This window comes from Corvus moneduloides, chromosome 2 (assembly GCF_009650955.1).
Source record: "Corvus moneduloides isolate bCorMon1 chromosome 2, bCorMon1.pri, whole genome shotgun sequence".
Classification (NCBI taxonomy): Eukaryota; Metazoa; Chordata; class Aves; order Passeriformes; family Corvidae; genus Corvus; species Corvus moneduloides.
In genome coordinates this window covers 22,279,384-22,297,297 of record NC_045477.1, presented here as the reverse complement: position 1 = coordinate 22,297,297, position 17,914 = coordinate 22,279,384, and the positions used below count along the sequence as shown (strand labels likewise).

At 36.0% G+C, this 17,914-nt stretch overlaps 1 protein-coding gene across 9 annotated transcripts in view; it reads left to right on the top strand.

Annotated features, from left to right (window-relative positions):
• The window catches only part of STXBP5L (syntaxin binding protein 5 like), a 189,286-nt gene that overhangs the window by 56,268 nt on the left and 115,104 nt on the right, over positions 1-17,914 (top strand). For all 9 annotated transcript variants that reach the window (XM_032098438.1, XM_032098440.1, XM_032098441.1 and 6 more), the window contains exons 3-4: positions 11,635-11,716; positions 13,730-13,830. In XM_032098438.1, the coding sequence (XP_031954329.1) occupies positions 11,635-11,716; positions 13,730-13,830 (183 nt within the window). The remainder of the gene's footprint in view (positions 1-11,634; positions 11,717-13,729; positions 13,831-17,914) is intronic.

The following is a 17,914-nucleotide window of genomic DNA, read 5'->3' as shown; positions in this document are numbered from 1 at the left end:
CTATCAGTAGCTGTGAGTATATCTTGTCAATGCTTGCTCTAATAAATCAGTATTCTCAGAAGACCTTGTACAGCTCCTGCTTTATCTATACAGATACTGGCATTTCCTTGGGCAAACCTAAATCTGTTTACCTACTCTTTGAAAATTCTGAATCCTTCCAAAGTATTAAAATTACAACATCAGAAGTCCCTGTTGAAGAAGACGGGGGGGGGGGGGGGGGGGGGGGGGTTTGTTTTGGGTTTTTTGGTGTCCCTGCTCCCCCTCGCTTTGTCTGTAGAGTGTCAGAAAGTAAACTTTGTTTCTCTGCCATTCCCTAATTTTAAAATACCTCTTGCCTGACAAAGTTCAGATTTTTCTATGCTGATTCAGTGGCTTTCTGGTAGGAGGTGATCTCATTTTTCTGCCTGTTGCAAGCACTAATCAATTACATCTTTCTTTCCTTGTTATCTTCATATTTCCCCCCTCTTTTAAACATTTCTCTCCATCCCAGTATGTTTGTGTGTGTGCAGGCATTTGTCTTTTCCAGTCTGATTTTTTTGGGCTGATTTAGCAAACAAATTGTGGTCACACAAACCATCCCTTAATAAATATGTATTTGTTTGGAAAGTTGATAGACTCTTGAGCTTCAAATATTGAAAACTCCTCCTCGTTTTGGTAAATTAAGCCATAAGAAAATATGCAACAACCGAAAATGGGCAGTCCAGTTTCCAAATTCAGGATCACCCTAGTGTTTTCCTAGACAGACATCCCAAGCAATGTGATGTTTATGTGCACTGAAGTCAAACAGAGGTAAAAAACTCTCTTCCCAATTGCTCCATATCAACCTTTTGTATTTATATTCTTTTATCTATCTTAAAATTAATCTAGGTGATAGTTTTATGCTGAACTTGGAAGAACAATGTTTGGAAAACTAAAACTTCTCCCCCCCCCCATTTAGATTAGTAAATTTGCTAGTAAAAAGGCAAATCAGGAATATAGAGGTGCAGGAATAGTGACCATGCAATGGTGATCTTTATATTTCAAGTCTTGCAGACAGTATAGGATTACTGAAATGTGATTTTTGCAATTATTTTTTGTGGGATGGAAAAGAATAGATAAAGCTTTTATGTTACTGAATAGTCAGTAATGTTTGTTAGGGTTTAACAAAATGAAAGCTAACTACACCTCCATGTTTAGCTTCGCAAAGATTTCTGTTTTGACCTTCACATTAGTGAAAGTCAAAGGCTTTAACTAATTGGTGGTCTCCTTTCTTATCCCACCTATAGTTTATATACTTAAACTTCAATATGGCCACATGAGTAGTATCTCCAACTGCTGAAAATGAATGTGGGGAGAAGCTCGTGCAATTGACGTGTGTGCATACTGTGAAGCTGGATTTCTCCCTCTTTTGCTCCAGGTTTCTCCTCTCTTCTGCTCATGCTACATGTATGATAGATTGCTCTGCAAGAGCTGTCTCTCCCTAGATGAAACCTAAGTTAATAATTAAAATTATAATGGGGACTTCTCCAGTAGGCAGAATGGATGGCCTACAGTGTATCATGCTTCCTCTGCCCAGTTCGTTTCCCTGCAGGCTTCCTGCCTCACATCACACTGCAGAAACACAAATTAGATTGAGCTTAAGGCATTTTTCTCATTGTCTTGAGTAGAGAGCAGGGCCCTGGTGGTGTGTCCTATCGTGCTAGGCTGGATCTGCAGCTGTTACTGCAGGCCTGCTTCCTGACGTGAGATAACAAACCCAGCAGAACTTGCCAGAGATGATGACAATGGCAAAACAGGGCTGAACTGATAACCATCCAGCCTCCACAGTCTCTGCCAGGTCTACTCATTCCGTAGAGAGGGTTTTGGATTTTTGGGAGCTACCACCCCCAGCAGTGCCATCATGCTGTCAGTTACCTGGGAGAGCCAGATGTACTTCAGCTGTGGCAGTGCTTCAGTTCTGTCCAAATCTGCAAAGAATAATCCCTCAAAGGAAGGCAGAGCTCTCAGTCTTTTTAATTAGAATTGCCAAGGAAATGTAGAAGTAGTTTTGATCCATCTTGATTCTTGTCCAAAAAGAATTGGGTTATTCTGAAATAATGTTGTATTAGTATGTTAAGTTCTGAAACAGTGTCCTGCTTCACTGAAACATGCAGATTTTCAGTAATTGGCATGGAAAAACTGGGGTCATGGGAGATTTGTGGTATGTCCTATTTTATTCCCAGAAGTAGTCGGTCTTTTCTTAAAATGCAAATGCTCTTTGGAACTTATTCAGTATTCCCTAACTAAGCTTTCAAACCTTTACTCATGTTTTAATCCATGCTAACTAATTTGATTATAAATTTTAATTCAAATAAAACATAAATGCTTCTTACAGCTGACATCAAACATGAACATAGTTTGTATGACACAATCTACATATGTCTATTTAAAGTGGCAAAACGATAGTTCATACTCATTTACACCAAAAAGACTTCCTGAAATACATTTTAGCCAGCTGCTGGTTACCTGTTTGATGTATATTGAATGGAAGGGCTGATTAACTGTGGTCTGTATTGTACTTTATTTCAAAATCAGATGGAATAATTATGTGGCTCAGGAGGGTTATAAAAGTGATAAATGTAGATACCATTTACCCTGTATCTTGGTCTAGAAAAAAGAAGGGTCTCTTCCATGTAATTAGTTGCTGAAATCTTTTCTTAAAAAAGACAAAAGACATGAGTTTTATGATAATAGAAAATAAAACTATTTAAGGTTGACTGATATTTAAAATGCCTTTCAACATAGGCATATTTATAGTGTCAATTATATGGATCTAAACCTAAGAATAAAACTTGCCAGATGATTCATTGAAATTTTGTTAAATGCTAAATTAAATTTACTTCAATTAAATTCTTACATTTTTCTAATTTTAGTAATTCAGTTTTGAATAGCTTCATTGTCAGTTTTGGCTTTTATTGATAACACGTGTTCCTGTGTGCTGTACACGACCATTCTTGCTTAACAAATGAAATTCTAGATTAACATCTTTCTTCATTAAGAGTCAAAAATAAATATACTGACTGGCAAAAGAGCTGAATATTAATATAGCTTCACTGAAATTTATAGAAATGTCATTTGTCTGCTTTTCTGGGGCAGGAATGAAATTACTGCCTAGTTTAACATATTGAACTTCCTTTTAATAAGTTTTTGAATGTGAAGTATTTTCTGTGTTGTACCAGAGACCTCCTGGAATCATCCAGTACTAAACAGATGATAATAGAGCCGAAGCAGTGGATGAATTTGAGGAATTGCTCATCAGCTGACTAACAAGCTGCAAGCAGTTTCCTGTGGAGTAATGGAATTATTTAATATTTTAGGCAGCACTGCTCTGCCTAAAAAGAACATGGTGTATGACCTCAGCATCTGTAATATCTTGTGGTTGGATAAACACTGAAATTAAATTATTTCTTTTGGCATATTGATGTTATAGGGCACATTCCTTGGAACAATGGAAATGTTCAAACAATCAAGCAAACGAATCTCTAAACCACTTACCCCTTGCAAAGCCTGAGTCAAGATCAGGTGCTGTCTTTCCCAATGCATTAGTACCTGTGTATTGGTGCAATTTTTTCTGGCCAAAGTGCCCTTGCATAATATCTCTCTAAGTATACTTAGATCTCTCAGTTAAACGGAAGTGTTCTGTGATGTTATGCATGGAAATTTTCTGACATGTTACTGAATAAGACAAAAAGCTGCATCATCAAACCACACACTTTTACTTTAGAGCCTCGGGGTTATATTTGCCCAGTATATCTTGCTGCTTATTCCAGGATAATTAGAAAATTTAACAGAATAATTATTTAATTTTATTTGTAAAGTTGAGTTCAGACAAGAAATCTGTCAATCAGTATACAAGCTCTGCTAATCATATTGGACAATCACCTCAATTTCATAACCTATTAACTGTCTTGTTAGCTAGTAGCCTGGAGATTTTCAGGGACTAAATTTCTTAAAATTAATTCTGGGATTATTTTCTTGTTGTTTTAGCAGGTAATTGTGAATTTAGCTTTGAAAGAAAAGAAGTTAGTTATAGAAAGCATTTATTTTGTGTTTAAAGGACTTTTCTAAATGCCTTGTAAAGATGCTTATAATTTTTCAGTGAAGTAGAGAATTCTCTCACTTTTTCAGTAGAAACTTTTCACTGCTTCAGTACAGTGTTGATTGGTTGATAAGACTAAACAAAGCAGTTTTGGCAGGGTCTTAGCACTTGAGAAGAGTAAAATCTAGGGCATTCTTGTTACAGGACAGAGCACAAAATTTGGCATGAAAAACAGTCATGTATGTGCTCCTGATTGCTTCTGCTTTGCCTTTGGAGTAACACAACAGTGTGCAAGGCAGTGTTAGTCTTAAAATCTGTAATTGCTCATGAAACACAGAGCTAGAGTTGTGTGGGACTCATTGCTGTGATGTACCTGGCACGAAGAATTAGCCAGAAGTAATTGCGACAACTGTTAATTATTCTATCACCTTTGAACAATGAAATTCTTCTTCCCCCGTCTGTACTAACCAAAACTGTGGAACAATTTCATGTAAGAGGGAACATTAAATAATCATTTGCTCTCATCTCCTACAGACTACATAATTTGCCATAGGATCTTCATCACCTTACTCCTAGTCTGGTTGTTGGGGCTGGAAGTAGCATTTGGGAAAACAAAGTCTTGCTCTAAAGATTTCCAGTAATGGCTAAGTGCTATCTCTGTTTAATAGAGAAAGTACAATGTGTATCTCAAACTCTGTCACTATATGGATGAGGGTTTAATGTATTATTTTACTTGTAGAACTTTTCCATAGCAACTAGGGGAGGAATTAATATTTGAGAAAATGTATATTTATTTTTAGTTACATTTACTTCGACGTCTTTTGACCTTTTTACAAAAGACTGATTATGAGATCCCTTTTCATTCTATCCTCTGTTGTCAACAGCTGTTTCTCATAACTGGAAACTATGAAGGAAATCTGCACCTTGTAATCACTGTTACTAATTGCTAAAAATTCAGCAAACATTAGAAAAAATATCTGTTAAAGAAAAATATGAAAAATATTAAGTTTTGACCTTATGTAGAGTTTATATAGTCTTTCATTTTTGCTTGACGAGTGCAAACAAAAATTCCCTAAACCTTCTCTAAATCTGTTACCAGCAAATTCAGTGGCAGAGTGTCCAAAAGCAGGGAAAACAAATACTAACACAACATTTGCAGTAAACTTTTAAATGCAATTGGGTTTAGTATGAAACCATTGTAGGTGGATGCATTTGTCATCAGTGGCTGCACATGCGATAACCTGCACCTGTTATGTGTGTTCTGGGTGTACAGATCCACATGGAGCAAACACAGTGTTTAATATTAATGTCTGAAGGCTGAGAAAGAAAGCTAATCAAAATGGCTGAGTTAAGGCTACCTGCTTGGTTTCGCTGGTAAGACAGAGTGTGTTAGACTACCATCTGTGCCCACTGCAAACAGATGGGCAGCAAATGGTATGATTTGCATAGTCCTCTTAAAAGGCAGTAAATTGGATAAAATGCTGTGGTGTTATCAATTTTTTTATCTATATCTCTGTAGGGTGTTGCTCAGGATCTTGGTTATGTGAAAGTAACTTTCTGGCTTTGGAACACACAGCCCTCTCATTTGTGATTGTTTGGTTTTCCATAACCTGCAGTATGCCTTAGGGCAAGAGTAGTATTCTGTCCCAGCTTATTCTCTCTCTATCTTTTTACCAGATGGGTTTGTAAACAGATATGTTCCTTTTCGATTCCTGTATTTGTCATGCCTTTGACTGAACTGGTGTCTACACTGGTAAATGGCTCTGAAATACTGGCCCGTGTGAACATAATCAATTATACTCTTCACTCACTTCCAGATTCCAGTTTTCATTCATTGTCGCCTTTCTTTGTTTTATCTGTATGTGTCAGTGAGCTTGCTGAGGTTCATGACTACCTGGGAAAAAAGAGGAAGCCCACTGTAAATGTAACCTTTTAATGTTGGTTTTTTTACTACTGCATGAAGTACAACCTCAAAATAGAGATCTTTCAGTGTAGCTGCCTGGCAATGTGGAGCTTTTACAGACTAATAACAATGACTTCTCTTTTGAAGGTGAATTCAGAGCTAGGTAGTTTCTGTTAAACATTGTATGTGTGTGTGTGTGTGTATACGCATATGCAAGAGGAAATTTAAAATTATTGATATTCCACAAATGGAATATGAAATTATTCACCTACATGTGAACTAAATAATCTTTAAGGTCCCTTCCAACCCAGGCCATTCTGTCATTTGTGTTATTTGTGAAACGTTGCTCTTTAGTAACTGCTTTTCACAATGTACTACTTCAGGTTTAGGGTTGATTGAGTTCAATCACATGTTGATTGTATTTGTATTCTGTTATTGGAACAGATAATTCTTGAAATGACAAAGACCTTGAAAGGCAGTCTTATTCAGAAGAGAGGAAACTATGTAGCCCTATGAGTTTTGCTTATTCCTATAGTATCTGCAGATACTTTGGGAAATAAAATAGCTTCTAGTATACAGGATTGCCATTAAATACAAGCTATCTATAAGCTTTAACATGGAAGAAATCAAAGACTTGCCAAAAGCAAATTTTTCAGCCAATATAGATCATAATGAATATTTAGCTGTTCCTGAGATTAACTCCTACATAATTTGTACACATGAACAGAGAAATCTATGTCAAGAAAAATAAACATGATGAAGGTCATGGTAGACCAAAATTTCATGTTTATTGGTGCCAAAAAGGTTTGCATTTATAAAATATTTCACATGTAGTATCCTAAGATAGCAGCCAAGTGCATCAGTACTTCATCTTTACATAGTGGAGAGAAAAAAAAATGAGCTATTTATTTAACCAGCTGAATGAACGCAAGACATAATGAAGCTCATTGTAAAACTGAATCATTCTATGTTCAAAACAAAGCCCACGAAGATACTGTTTAATGAAGCAGTGCCCAGTGAATCTACAGCAAATAGAAGGCCATAAAGGTAGGAATAGGTTGAGTGTCCTTTGTAAGGAATTCAGTGAGCTCAGCTGCAAGCAGTTGACAGAATGGAGCTTTGTAGGGGGCGCTTATTTTTGAAGAGTAGTAGAGAAGTCTCAAAAACCAAAACCAGTATGATTTCCCAATTGGTTATTGTAATAAAGAGGTGGTGCACACATTTATTTAAAAACTGTATTGAATATAAGAAATTATGAAATGCTATATATGTTTTTAGATTGCATTAAAGAAACCATTACCAAGATGATGTGTAGCTATGGTTTTGATACTTGAAAGAAGTTGAGCACACATCCTAGACTATGTATGAAAACACACAGGAACTATTCAAAGCTAAGAAAATTGCTGGTGACATGAAATAAAGGAGCTCAGAGTATTTTGCTTTTATTTATGAAGAAGATGGATAAGATACAGCTTTCAAAGCAGGAAGTTTCTGCTAATACGAAGTTATTTAATTTAGCATAAAAAGACGTCATGTGGTGCAAAGGCTTGAAACTAAAGCTAAAGGTATTGATTCCACATATAGCATGACATTCTTAACAGTGAGGATAACAAAACATTGGAGCAGTACACTTCAGAAATCAAAATACAGAATATCTCATGTAAAGAGAGAAAAAATCAGTTTGAACCCCAGTTTTGTACTTAGGCATTTGTTTAGGACTTGGGACTATGGCATTTATTTGTACCAGAATATGCACTGTCCTTAGACAGAAAATTAATGTATGTGAGACTTGGAGAAACTCCATGAAGAAACTGTAAAAATATGTATTCCAGGAACTGAAAGTAGCTATGTTCAGAACTGCAAATCTAGGTGCTAAAGGTGCTGTTTCCATAATTGTTATCTTTTGACAAGATCCGCCCTGCGACACAGATACAACTGACTAACCTGGTTGGTTTAGTTGGTTAGTGGTGTGGTTGAATTCTTTGATCGTTCTAGTACTTGATTATTTAGATAAATACATTGGTGCCTTTTTAACTGATAAATCACTCAATTCAGTGGAATAAGTCTTCTGCAAGAAAAAGCTGTCCTATATTCCAGTTACGCCCTAAGTCGATTTTGCAGTTGGTTTATGTAATGGAGTAACACCAGCCCACAAGCATCTGCTCTTAGGGTGCTGTATAGTCCTACTCAAACATGTACCAGTCAGTGCAGATCAGATGACAAGGACTCGGAGCAGCAATGCTACTTTTGCAGCACCCCACAATTCCCAAACATTTTAAAGGAGAGGCTATAAATGGAGATTTCCCATTTCTGTGTGTGCCATTTTAATAAAATAGTAGATGTGAGACCATGGTTTCCGCTTAATAATTACAACCCTTTGCTTTAATGTTCATTTCTGTACATAGATTGCTTTTAGGTATGGAAGAAGTTAGTTAAGTACTCAAAAAAAGTTAGAGCTGCTTATTTACGTAGCTTGGTGTCATTTTCTTCTATGGAAAAGTTTTGGTTTTGAAAAAGGTGCCATATGTAATTTAGGAGTTTTTACTTGACAGAGGATATCTGCTAACTGCCTTGGCATGCCTTGGAAGGAGGTTCTTTATGACACCCTATCTTCACTTCCTTGCCCTTGCAAAGAGGAATGAATCAGACTGCAGTCCTTGTTACTGCCAAAAGATTTGATCTCACACTACTAAAGAATCACTGTCTTAATGAAGAAAAACATGTTGTACCTCATCCCCTTGTGGTCCTAAGACATTAAATGCCTGCTGCAAGCAACAGTGGGCTCAATTCCATGAGCCAGTTGTGAAGTATCTGCGCTTTTGGTTCTCAGTGAACCCCCAAGACTTGCAAGTCTTTGGATTCCATTAGTACTAACCTCTGAGAAGAATGAGACACATCAGATCTGTCTGTATCACATAGTGAAAATGAGTCATGGAATAAAAAAACTGTGGGGTACTGTGGAAAGTGGATCATGATATGAAAAGATTTGGTCATTGTCACCTGTCATCATGAATGCAATCATTCACTGGCAACGTTGATTTCCAGGACATGAGAGTGTAAGTTCTTGGTTACTAATGTATTATGCTGTCTTGGAAGTCTGCATCTTGGAAGATGAATCCAAGTACTTAAAATTAGTCATCTTAGCAACTGTTTTTTTCCCCCAAGTAATTATAAGCTTTGGAATATCAGGATGTTGAAATACTCAGTGAAAAAGTGTTGTGTACAAGTGAATGAAGAGCAAAAAATCCTGTTTCACTCTCACAGATCTTAAAACCAGGATTAAGTGTAGTTTTCAGAAAGAACACTTTTCTTTTAGAATGTTATTACTATCACACTTTCACTGCTTGGTGTACATAATTCTAATTCTGTTTGTTTCATTCTAAATCCCAAAAGACATCCAGACTTAGTTTTCATCTTTTTCCTGGTTATGTATAAATTAGGATAATCTGGCATGGCTTCGAAGGCCCTTGGGAGATCCAACATAGTGATAAGAGAGAAGACAGTGTCTAGCTTTTATTCTTGAAACCCATGGTGTCTACTTCAAGATACTCAGATACATTGGTCCCCCCTTTTAATATCCTCAAAGATATTCCATGCTCCCTGACAGCAGAGTCATCATTTAATGAAAAGGCATAAGTAAAAAGAATAAAGTCAGTCCAAGGCCTGAACTGTAGGTACTTCTTCTGCTGTATGTCCTGTTGGAATACACTGCTGTGAAAAGATTTGATGAGGTAAGGTTGTACTTCTCCATGCTTGGCAGCAAACACAGAATTTGCAGAAGATGGGCTCAAGTGCCAAGAGCATGTGCCAAGTCATCATATCTCTTCAGCTCCTTCTGCTGGAAGGACCTCACTGCGGCTCCCAGAATGTTTGAAAACCACCAGCAGTCAGTGCTAATGCTGCTATTTAAGCATCAGTCCTCACTTCGGGGCAACTGGCCAGAATGAAGCAGACAGCACAATTTCTCTCTTATTTTAGTAATTTGTGAGTATTTTAGTAATTTGTCTTTCAGGGTGAACACTGATGCATATAAATGTGACTTTTTGGAGAGTGTTTTGTTTGTTTGGGATATGCTGAGTGAAATCATCTACTTTGTTAGGATGTTTCCTAGAAACCTGATTTAGCACAATACTGATGCTGAAGGGTGACAGCTGCTTAACCAGGGCAATGCAGCTGTAATTTTCATTAAGGACAGTCATTAAGTAGTGCCATGTATTTGTACTGAGTCTTAAACTCAGGTTAAAAAGAAAGCACTCATCTGTTAAAAATTCCAGGTGGCTTGTCCAGAAATCCCAGGTGGGTTGGTTACTTGCTTAGTTTGTTTTGGTACTTTCTCTCACATTACAAGGGATTGTTAAATGTTAAAAAAGAGTGCCACAGAGCAGTCATTCAAAATGGCCCAGAGGGTTACCATCAACCCTTAAAAAGTGCCTTAGGCTACAACACATCTTTATTGTCCATTTTGAATAGGTTGTTTAAAAGTTGCAGGTTTTTACTATTTTATCAGTTATGACTGTATCCACGACTACAGTTTGGGAACAAGCAGCAAATGGAGTTACTTACTTTTTTCCTCTCCCTTGCTGTTCTGTAGTGTAGTTATGGTGTTTTATATACAACTTCTCATCTATAAATACCAGTTTTATAAAACTCTGTCTCCAGCTTACAAACAGAGAAATGAAGGCTCAGGTAAGAAAAGATACTTTTTTTGTTCCTAAGGTTATCCACTAGACCGGTTGGCAAAATCAAGAGTAGAGTTCAGGTCTTTCAAGGTCAGTGGTATCCATTAAGCTCCTTGTTTAACTATTGGAAAAGTAATTGCTTCATACTTTGACCTTCTGAACCTCAAATTTGCTAATTTATGGATTATACTTCCCGGGGGCTAATATCAGAATGGTTTACAGCAAATCTTTCCCCTGTGAAAGGGGAAGTAGAGATTCCAACATTTACCTGCAGGTAAAATAAGTGGACAGTTGGCTTTTTTTATTCAAGGCTTTACAATATGCTAATATGATTGCCTATTGCAAGTAGATCAGGCTCTATGTTGTAAAATCTTGTTTGTGGTCATAATCCTGATGTTTTTAACATGTGAAGGTGTTTCATATGTTTCACACAATATGGTGTGTTATTGCTAATACTGTATTTCATATTTCTCCTTTTGCTTTACTTTTGATCTTTAGTAATTTTCTGGAACTACAGTTTCTTGTTGAAGTCTCTGACTAAGATGGGAAAGGCCATCATTTCTCTAAGTTAGGGAGATGACAATTAGCATGCACAGAAAAAGACCTGAAGAGAACAGATAAAAACTACATACCATACTTATATCTGGTCTTGATAGTACAAAAATCTGGTACATTCATGTGTTATATAAACTAATAATGCATAAAAATAAATTTAAGATGCATCCTGCAGAATTTATGTGTTAATTCATGTACTTTGTTTCACAGGAAAAAAAACAGGCAAGAACACATCGCTCACAATTGCACGTTTCAAGCTGCTGATGTTGGTGCTTTAATTAGAATGGTGGAAAGTCAGCATGAATTCTTTTGTTTTACAGAAAGCAAGAAGAATTGAGGTTAATTAAAGGTTAATTAGAGTTTAATTGGTAGTTCTTTCTTTCCCTCTTTACTTCTGGTGATAACAGGAATGTTAGAATCCTTGACTTTGATGGCAACAGACTGGGCAGGCCTGGTGTTGATTGCTACTGCCAACATGAAAGTGGTGCTGCAGTTCTGCAGCTCCAGTTCTTAATCAATGAGGTAAGGACATATTTACTCAGATTCTTCTGTGTAAAGTTAGTTGAATAAGTCAATTCATGTTGTTGTAATTGGGTGATATAACTTCTCCCATTGACAAATTGTGCCAAGAAATAAGTAGTGTACATCCAGAGGACATTCAACATACAGCCTTCTGGGATATTTATGGGACTGCACTCAGGGAACAGTATTGCCTTCCTATGCATCAGTTTAAAGTACCGAACAAAAGGCAGTCAATGTATGAATGTGTGCAAGTAGATGTAAAACCCATTAAGTTACTAAATATGCTGCACAGTCCTGGTTCAAATAGAAATTAATAAATGAGCTCTGTCTTTCTACCGAAATGTATTGATGATTATTGGCTGAAAACTCAATAGTTGGGGATATGCTATTACTTGAAGCAAGGAAAAGCAATTGCAGGGATCATCAATCAAACCATCATGCTTAGTCTTTGTAAATGGTTTGTCAAAATCAGGTTTAGACAACATGAAGAAACACTGCCAGATTATAGCTTGCTCTGTGCAGAAGATGCTGAAGATGGGAATAGGTGAGAAGACTTTCTGGTGAATACAAATCAGGTTTTTTCTTTTTAGGACCTTATAAATTGGCCAAATCTTAGTTCAGTTTTGATTTAATTTTCTCCCATGATGTAAGGAAACACTTCTGACAGTTTCAAGTCCTCTTTCTAAATGGGGAGATGTTAGAACTTCTCAGGGGAAGAGTTTTAGTTCTATGGGTTTTTTCAAACCTGAAAAATACTTGATTTTTTCCTACATCTATTTGGAGAAAGTAACTGAACCACAGACACTGAGGACAGAGGACTGAAACTTTAGAAACAGTCCAGTGAAATTCTTTAGAGAAATGCAGGAATGAGAACAGGAAGGCCAAATTTTGAATCAGTATCCTTTCTTTTCATTAGGTGACCAGCAACCCCCCTAATACATAGGATTAATTTGATTTCTGTGGTGGACAGTCTTTCTGACTCTTTGGGAGATGAGAATTAAAGCGTGGATTACACTGTACACTGTGAGAAGTCTCACCTCCATAAATTTCATTTGCATAGGTCAATGTTGAAAAGAAAGTTGCTAGGATTAGAGAAGTTTTATCAGTCAGTCATAGATGGTATGAAGTAATCTTTCCAGTTGCATCCTTGCCCTTCTAAAGTATAAAGCATTTCCTTCTGTTTGGGCACTATGTTCCTCTCTGTGATACAGTGGGGTAGATCTTCTGTGCTAGGTCTGATCTGAGGTGTTAGTGAACCACTGCAGGAGCAGCAGGGAGCTTACTCTGCAGTTAATTTTCACATGTCATCAGTATTCTGCAGTGAGGAGAAAGGAAGTCAAAAGCAGGCAGAATAAGTTCACTCCAAACTGCTCAGTCAGATATAGGCCTGGACTTTGAAAGACGACCGTTTTTGGGACACCAGAAGCAGAACCAGTCTTCAGAGTATTTCTGATCTGTGATAAAGACTCTGTCCTTCTGTCTACATCTCTTAGTTCTCCCTAGGTCCTCTCCTCTTGCTACCTGTCCCTACTTTCTTATCTGCATCCTCTTTTCACAGTTCCAGTTTTGAATTTTCATCTTATCTTGATACGACTACTAAGCTATGCTTGGCACTGTCACTTAAATGCCTGTGCATGCACTAAATCCCTTTATCCTTCAGTTATATCTTTAACATTCGCCTTTTAAAGTAAGCGTTGTCTGTTCTCCATTTTGTCAGTCTTTCTGCTTATGTGGAGAGACATGGGAGTTGGCTTGTGTGGGTACAAAGCTTTAATTTGAGTTTTAAATTGATGGAGTTTTATTTTAATTGTGGCTGATCTTGCACTAATTTAAAATGTTTACATTTACCAGTTCCATTCAATTGTCTATTATTTATGGTAGAGTATTTTTGTTCTAGGAGAAAAGAATGATTTTTCATAAACTGTCAGTTTTACAGGTAGATCATAAACAGTGAGGATCATATAAGAATAAGACAGAAAAATAATGTGTTGCTGTACTTTGTGTCTGCTCTAGGGTGCTTTGGTCAGTGCATGTGCAGATGATGCTCTTCATTTGTGGAACCTCCGACAGAAACGACCAGCTGTTCTACATTCTCTGAAATTTAACAGAGAAAGGTAAGAATATATGACACAAAATAGATATCTCATTACAAAAATAACACTTTCTGGATTTCTTATAATACATTTTGCCTTTCTACAGGTGGATATAGTTTTGCCTTGACTGTTTTTCTTCGAGGTTTGTTTGTGTGGAACAAAAACTTCACTTTTCTCTTTCTGCAGCTTTCTCAGAACTAGAAAAATTTGGTCTGCTTTTTGCCAAAATGTTCTTCATTTTACTTCTATTTGCATGAACTGCTGTGAACAGTAATATGGATGTTTTTTCTTCAGACTGGACACAAGCACTCACTTTTGGGTGATCTGTTGTTCGGTAGTAGACAGAATACTTCAACTGGCTGTATGAGGGTAATAATTATTTTCTTTACCTTGAAATCATTTCATTTTTGCAAAATACTGGAAGTTTAGCAGAAATAAGTTGTGAATTTGGGGAACTCTGGTAAGTGTAAAGTGAATCAGAGTGTTTTTCTAAATTTTTGCTTTATCGGGTACCTAATTGTAGGAATCCCTACTGAAAATAGATTAAATGAGTGGTTGTAATTTTCAAACTCAAACAGGAGCTGAGCACTTCAATCTGTATTTAATCACCCAGGTAAAACCTGATATGATGTTACAGAACTTCAGTGCTACACTTCAATTAATATTAAGAAAAAGTTGCAAGTTTCTATTAAGGAATCAGGGCAGTAGTCAGGAGACCAAGATTCAGTGCATAAATGCAGCAGTTGTTTTTAATTTAAATATTAATTTTTAATACTGTCATTCTCTTAGCATGTACATTCAGTGTTTATTAAGGTGCAGCAACTTTTTTTGATATTTATATATTTGCTTGTACAATGGGGAAAGATCCCAGTACTTCACCAGAGCTATGAAGTAAACAGACTCATCAAGTCTTTAGCTGCAGCAAATCTGAAAATTATTATGGAAATACATTTTTCTTTGTTGTTTATTATCCAGATACAAGTCATATTTGCACTAAAATGTCACCAAGGTGGATGATTTGTAGTGGGAAGTACTGCATAATAATCTGGGAAATATACAGCCTGATTCCAAAGAGTTTATAACTTATAGCAAAAGTGTATCAAGTGGTTTGGGACTGCGTGAGGGAAAATAAAAAAGAAAAATTATGTGTGCATTTCTAGCTGCTTCTGAACAGTAAGTTATCATTTTACATATGGTGAAATGTTTGAATCTTGGTAGTCTCATCAGGTAGGTGCATTTTTCACAATTTGTCATTGATAAATCTAAATATCATAGAAGTTATTCCACTACATCTTGGTCGAACTCTCCCAGACAGCAATCTGACATTCAGCCTAACCAATCATTGCTTATAAGAATGCAGCCTCTGCTCATCTCTGCCTTCTCTTCAGAGATATTAACCATTATCTTGGTCAATATTTTATCAGCATTTCCTGCTAAAAGAAACTCACATTTGTGCTTTGCTAGAGCAAAACATTTGTCATCACACTTACCTAATATTCTTTCTTGTCTGACACCCTAAAACATTGGGCAAAATATTTGCAATGCAGTTGTTCAGAATACTAGAAAACTTTTCTCAAAACCAAATTTTCTCTAATGACGTTTTTGAACTGAGGTGCAAGATCCTAATCTGAGAATGTAGTTATTTGTAACAAATGCATAGCTGACTATACTGCCTTTTATCAAAATCTAGTAAGTTGTGAGTAAAAAAAAATACTGTTAGTTCTTTTATGTATATTTTATGTAACTGGTTCAATCGCTGCCAGTTAAATAAATTTTATTAGCACATCAAAGGCTGTGAGGCAAATATCCTGCAATATAATATTGTCAAAGAAGTAAGTCCAGTTTTAAATTAAGAAAGATTTTTCCATAAATATGAAGAAATAACATTGTAGGCAGTTCATTTCTTTTCAGAGTTCTCTGAAAAGATGCCCTAAGCTTCTGGTTTGGTTTTTTTTTATTATTATTCAAGCACTTGGCTTCAGAATGAAATCTCTTCTTTTTTATTATATTTTCTTTTTACGTCCTTATAAATTTATTTTAAATCATCTAACTTCCAGTTTTCTAAGCTCAATTACACATTTAGTATGTAAAATTCAACATAAGCCTCTGGGCAAGTAGCAAAAAAGTAAGGCTAATGCCCTAATTGACCTTCTCAATTTGGAACACATATATGCCTAATAGAGCTAAATCTAAAAGAGAACTTTAATTTTTTTTCTGAATATATTTTTGGTGTTAGAGAACAGAAGCTATAACCTATGTGATGGTCAGAGAAACAGTGAATGAAATAATAGTTGCCTTAGCTATATGAAATCTGTGACAAAATGGATGCAAGGGGAACTTGAGAAGCTGATAAAGTGGTAACATCAAAATTGATTTTCTTCACGAAATTCAAAGGTCTGTCTTCTAAAAAATAATGTTTTCCTCACTGTGGGAACAGTTAAAAATACTTCATTTTCATCCTTCCCTCTCCTCTTGCAGAAGGAGGTTAGGAGGAGGCAAGATTCTTCATACTGAATAGGGATTCTTTTGTCTTAAGTTTGTGATCCAGTGAACAAGCTGGTTTTGATGTTTCTTAAATGGGGAGAAATGCTTTGACAGAAAATAGGTTTTAAAATACTGATGCATGTCTTCAAAAATAGTAAAGTATTGAAAAACACCATACAGGGAAGTGTTTAGAAAGTCAAAGGCTAGTTCTTTAAGGTCATTTATTATATAGCTTACTTTTAGATTAGGTTGCTTTCACAGAGCCAAACACGTAATTGTTCAGATGCATTTTACCTATGAAAACGGAACATGTGAATCCTTCCAATTTTTCTATTTGCATGTGTTTCTTCAGGATTTTAAAAAATTTTATCCATCCATTATGTTTGTCTCCTTGATACACTGTTTGGTTTAGGGTTTTTTTTTAACAAATGGCAGATTTACTTTATGAACTGATGCTACACAATGCACTTAAGATTCTAATATTTTATGTGTTTGTGATGATGAAGATAATTTTATTGTTCCAAGTGCTTATTTTATTTGACTTTGATTAATTAACTTTTATGTAGCATCAGTTTATTCTGAGTTCTTATAGTATTTGCTTCATGAACCACAGAGCTGTTAGATTCTGTTAGATGGATGAATGCTACTTTAGTCTTTGGCTATTACTCACAATGCACCAGTCATCATATAGTTGAATTCTTTAATTTGCAATTTGCTTGTGCTTCTTGACATCTAAGACTGCAGGATAGTGAACTAAAATCTGATCTTTAGCAGTGTTTCTGTATAGGTTTCTGCAATTATTTGAGTCAAGTCTCCCCAGGTGCATACATGCATATATCCCCTCTCTCCCTCCAATGAAAGTAAAAAATGTTTGTTCTTTCCTTTGAATGTTGGTAAAAACATAGTTGTAAAGAGCAAAGAACACTTAAATGCAGTAGTCCTTCACTTAACATGTAGCATTCAGTATTAAGACTCTGAATGGTTTATGAAAAATAATTCACAAAAAAGTGCACTTTTATAGCCATTAAATCAGAGTTTACAGCCTCTCCAGATTTAGTTTTTTCTTCTTCTGACCTACTGTTAAACTAATGATGATGCAGCACTAGCAATAATAGTTCATAATTCACTGTTCCTTTACTAAATGTCTCTTTGGAGCAACTGTAGAAGGAACACTGAAGAGATGTAACGGCAAACTGGTATTTTCGGTCGTACAGTGTAATGCTCTGGACTTTTTTGGACTTCAGCAAATTATATGTCTTTGCCAAAAATATGTACTTTTTTTATACAAGGTAATCATCTTATATTTCTATTGCTGTAATTGGAATATAATACAATGCATTAAGAACTTTGAAGAAAATATAAATGTAAGCAATGTGTTTCAGTGCTTGGCTCTGTACCAAGAGCTGTAATGATAAGACAGTTACTCAAAGACATGTTTGACAGTAGCATGTGGTTGATAATATATGATTTATGGTTTCTTTTACAAATAGGATGGACAGGTAAAACATTTTAAACTCTGTAAACACACTATAAGAATCTCCTCAGTGTTTTTGAAGGTTAAAATTGTGGACACCTTCCATATGTTAGTACCTGTTTTTTCCTTCCTTGATGTCGTAGGAGA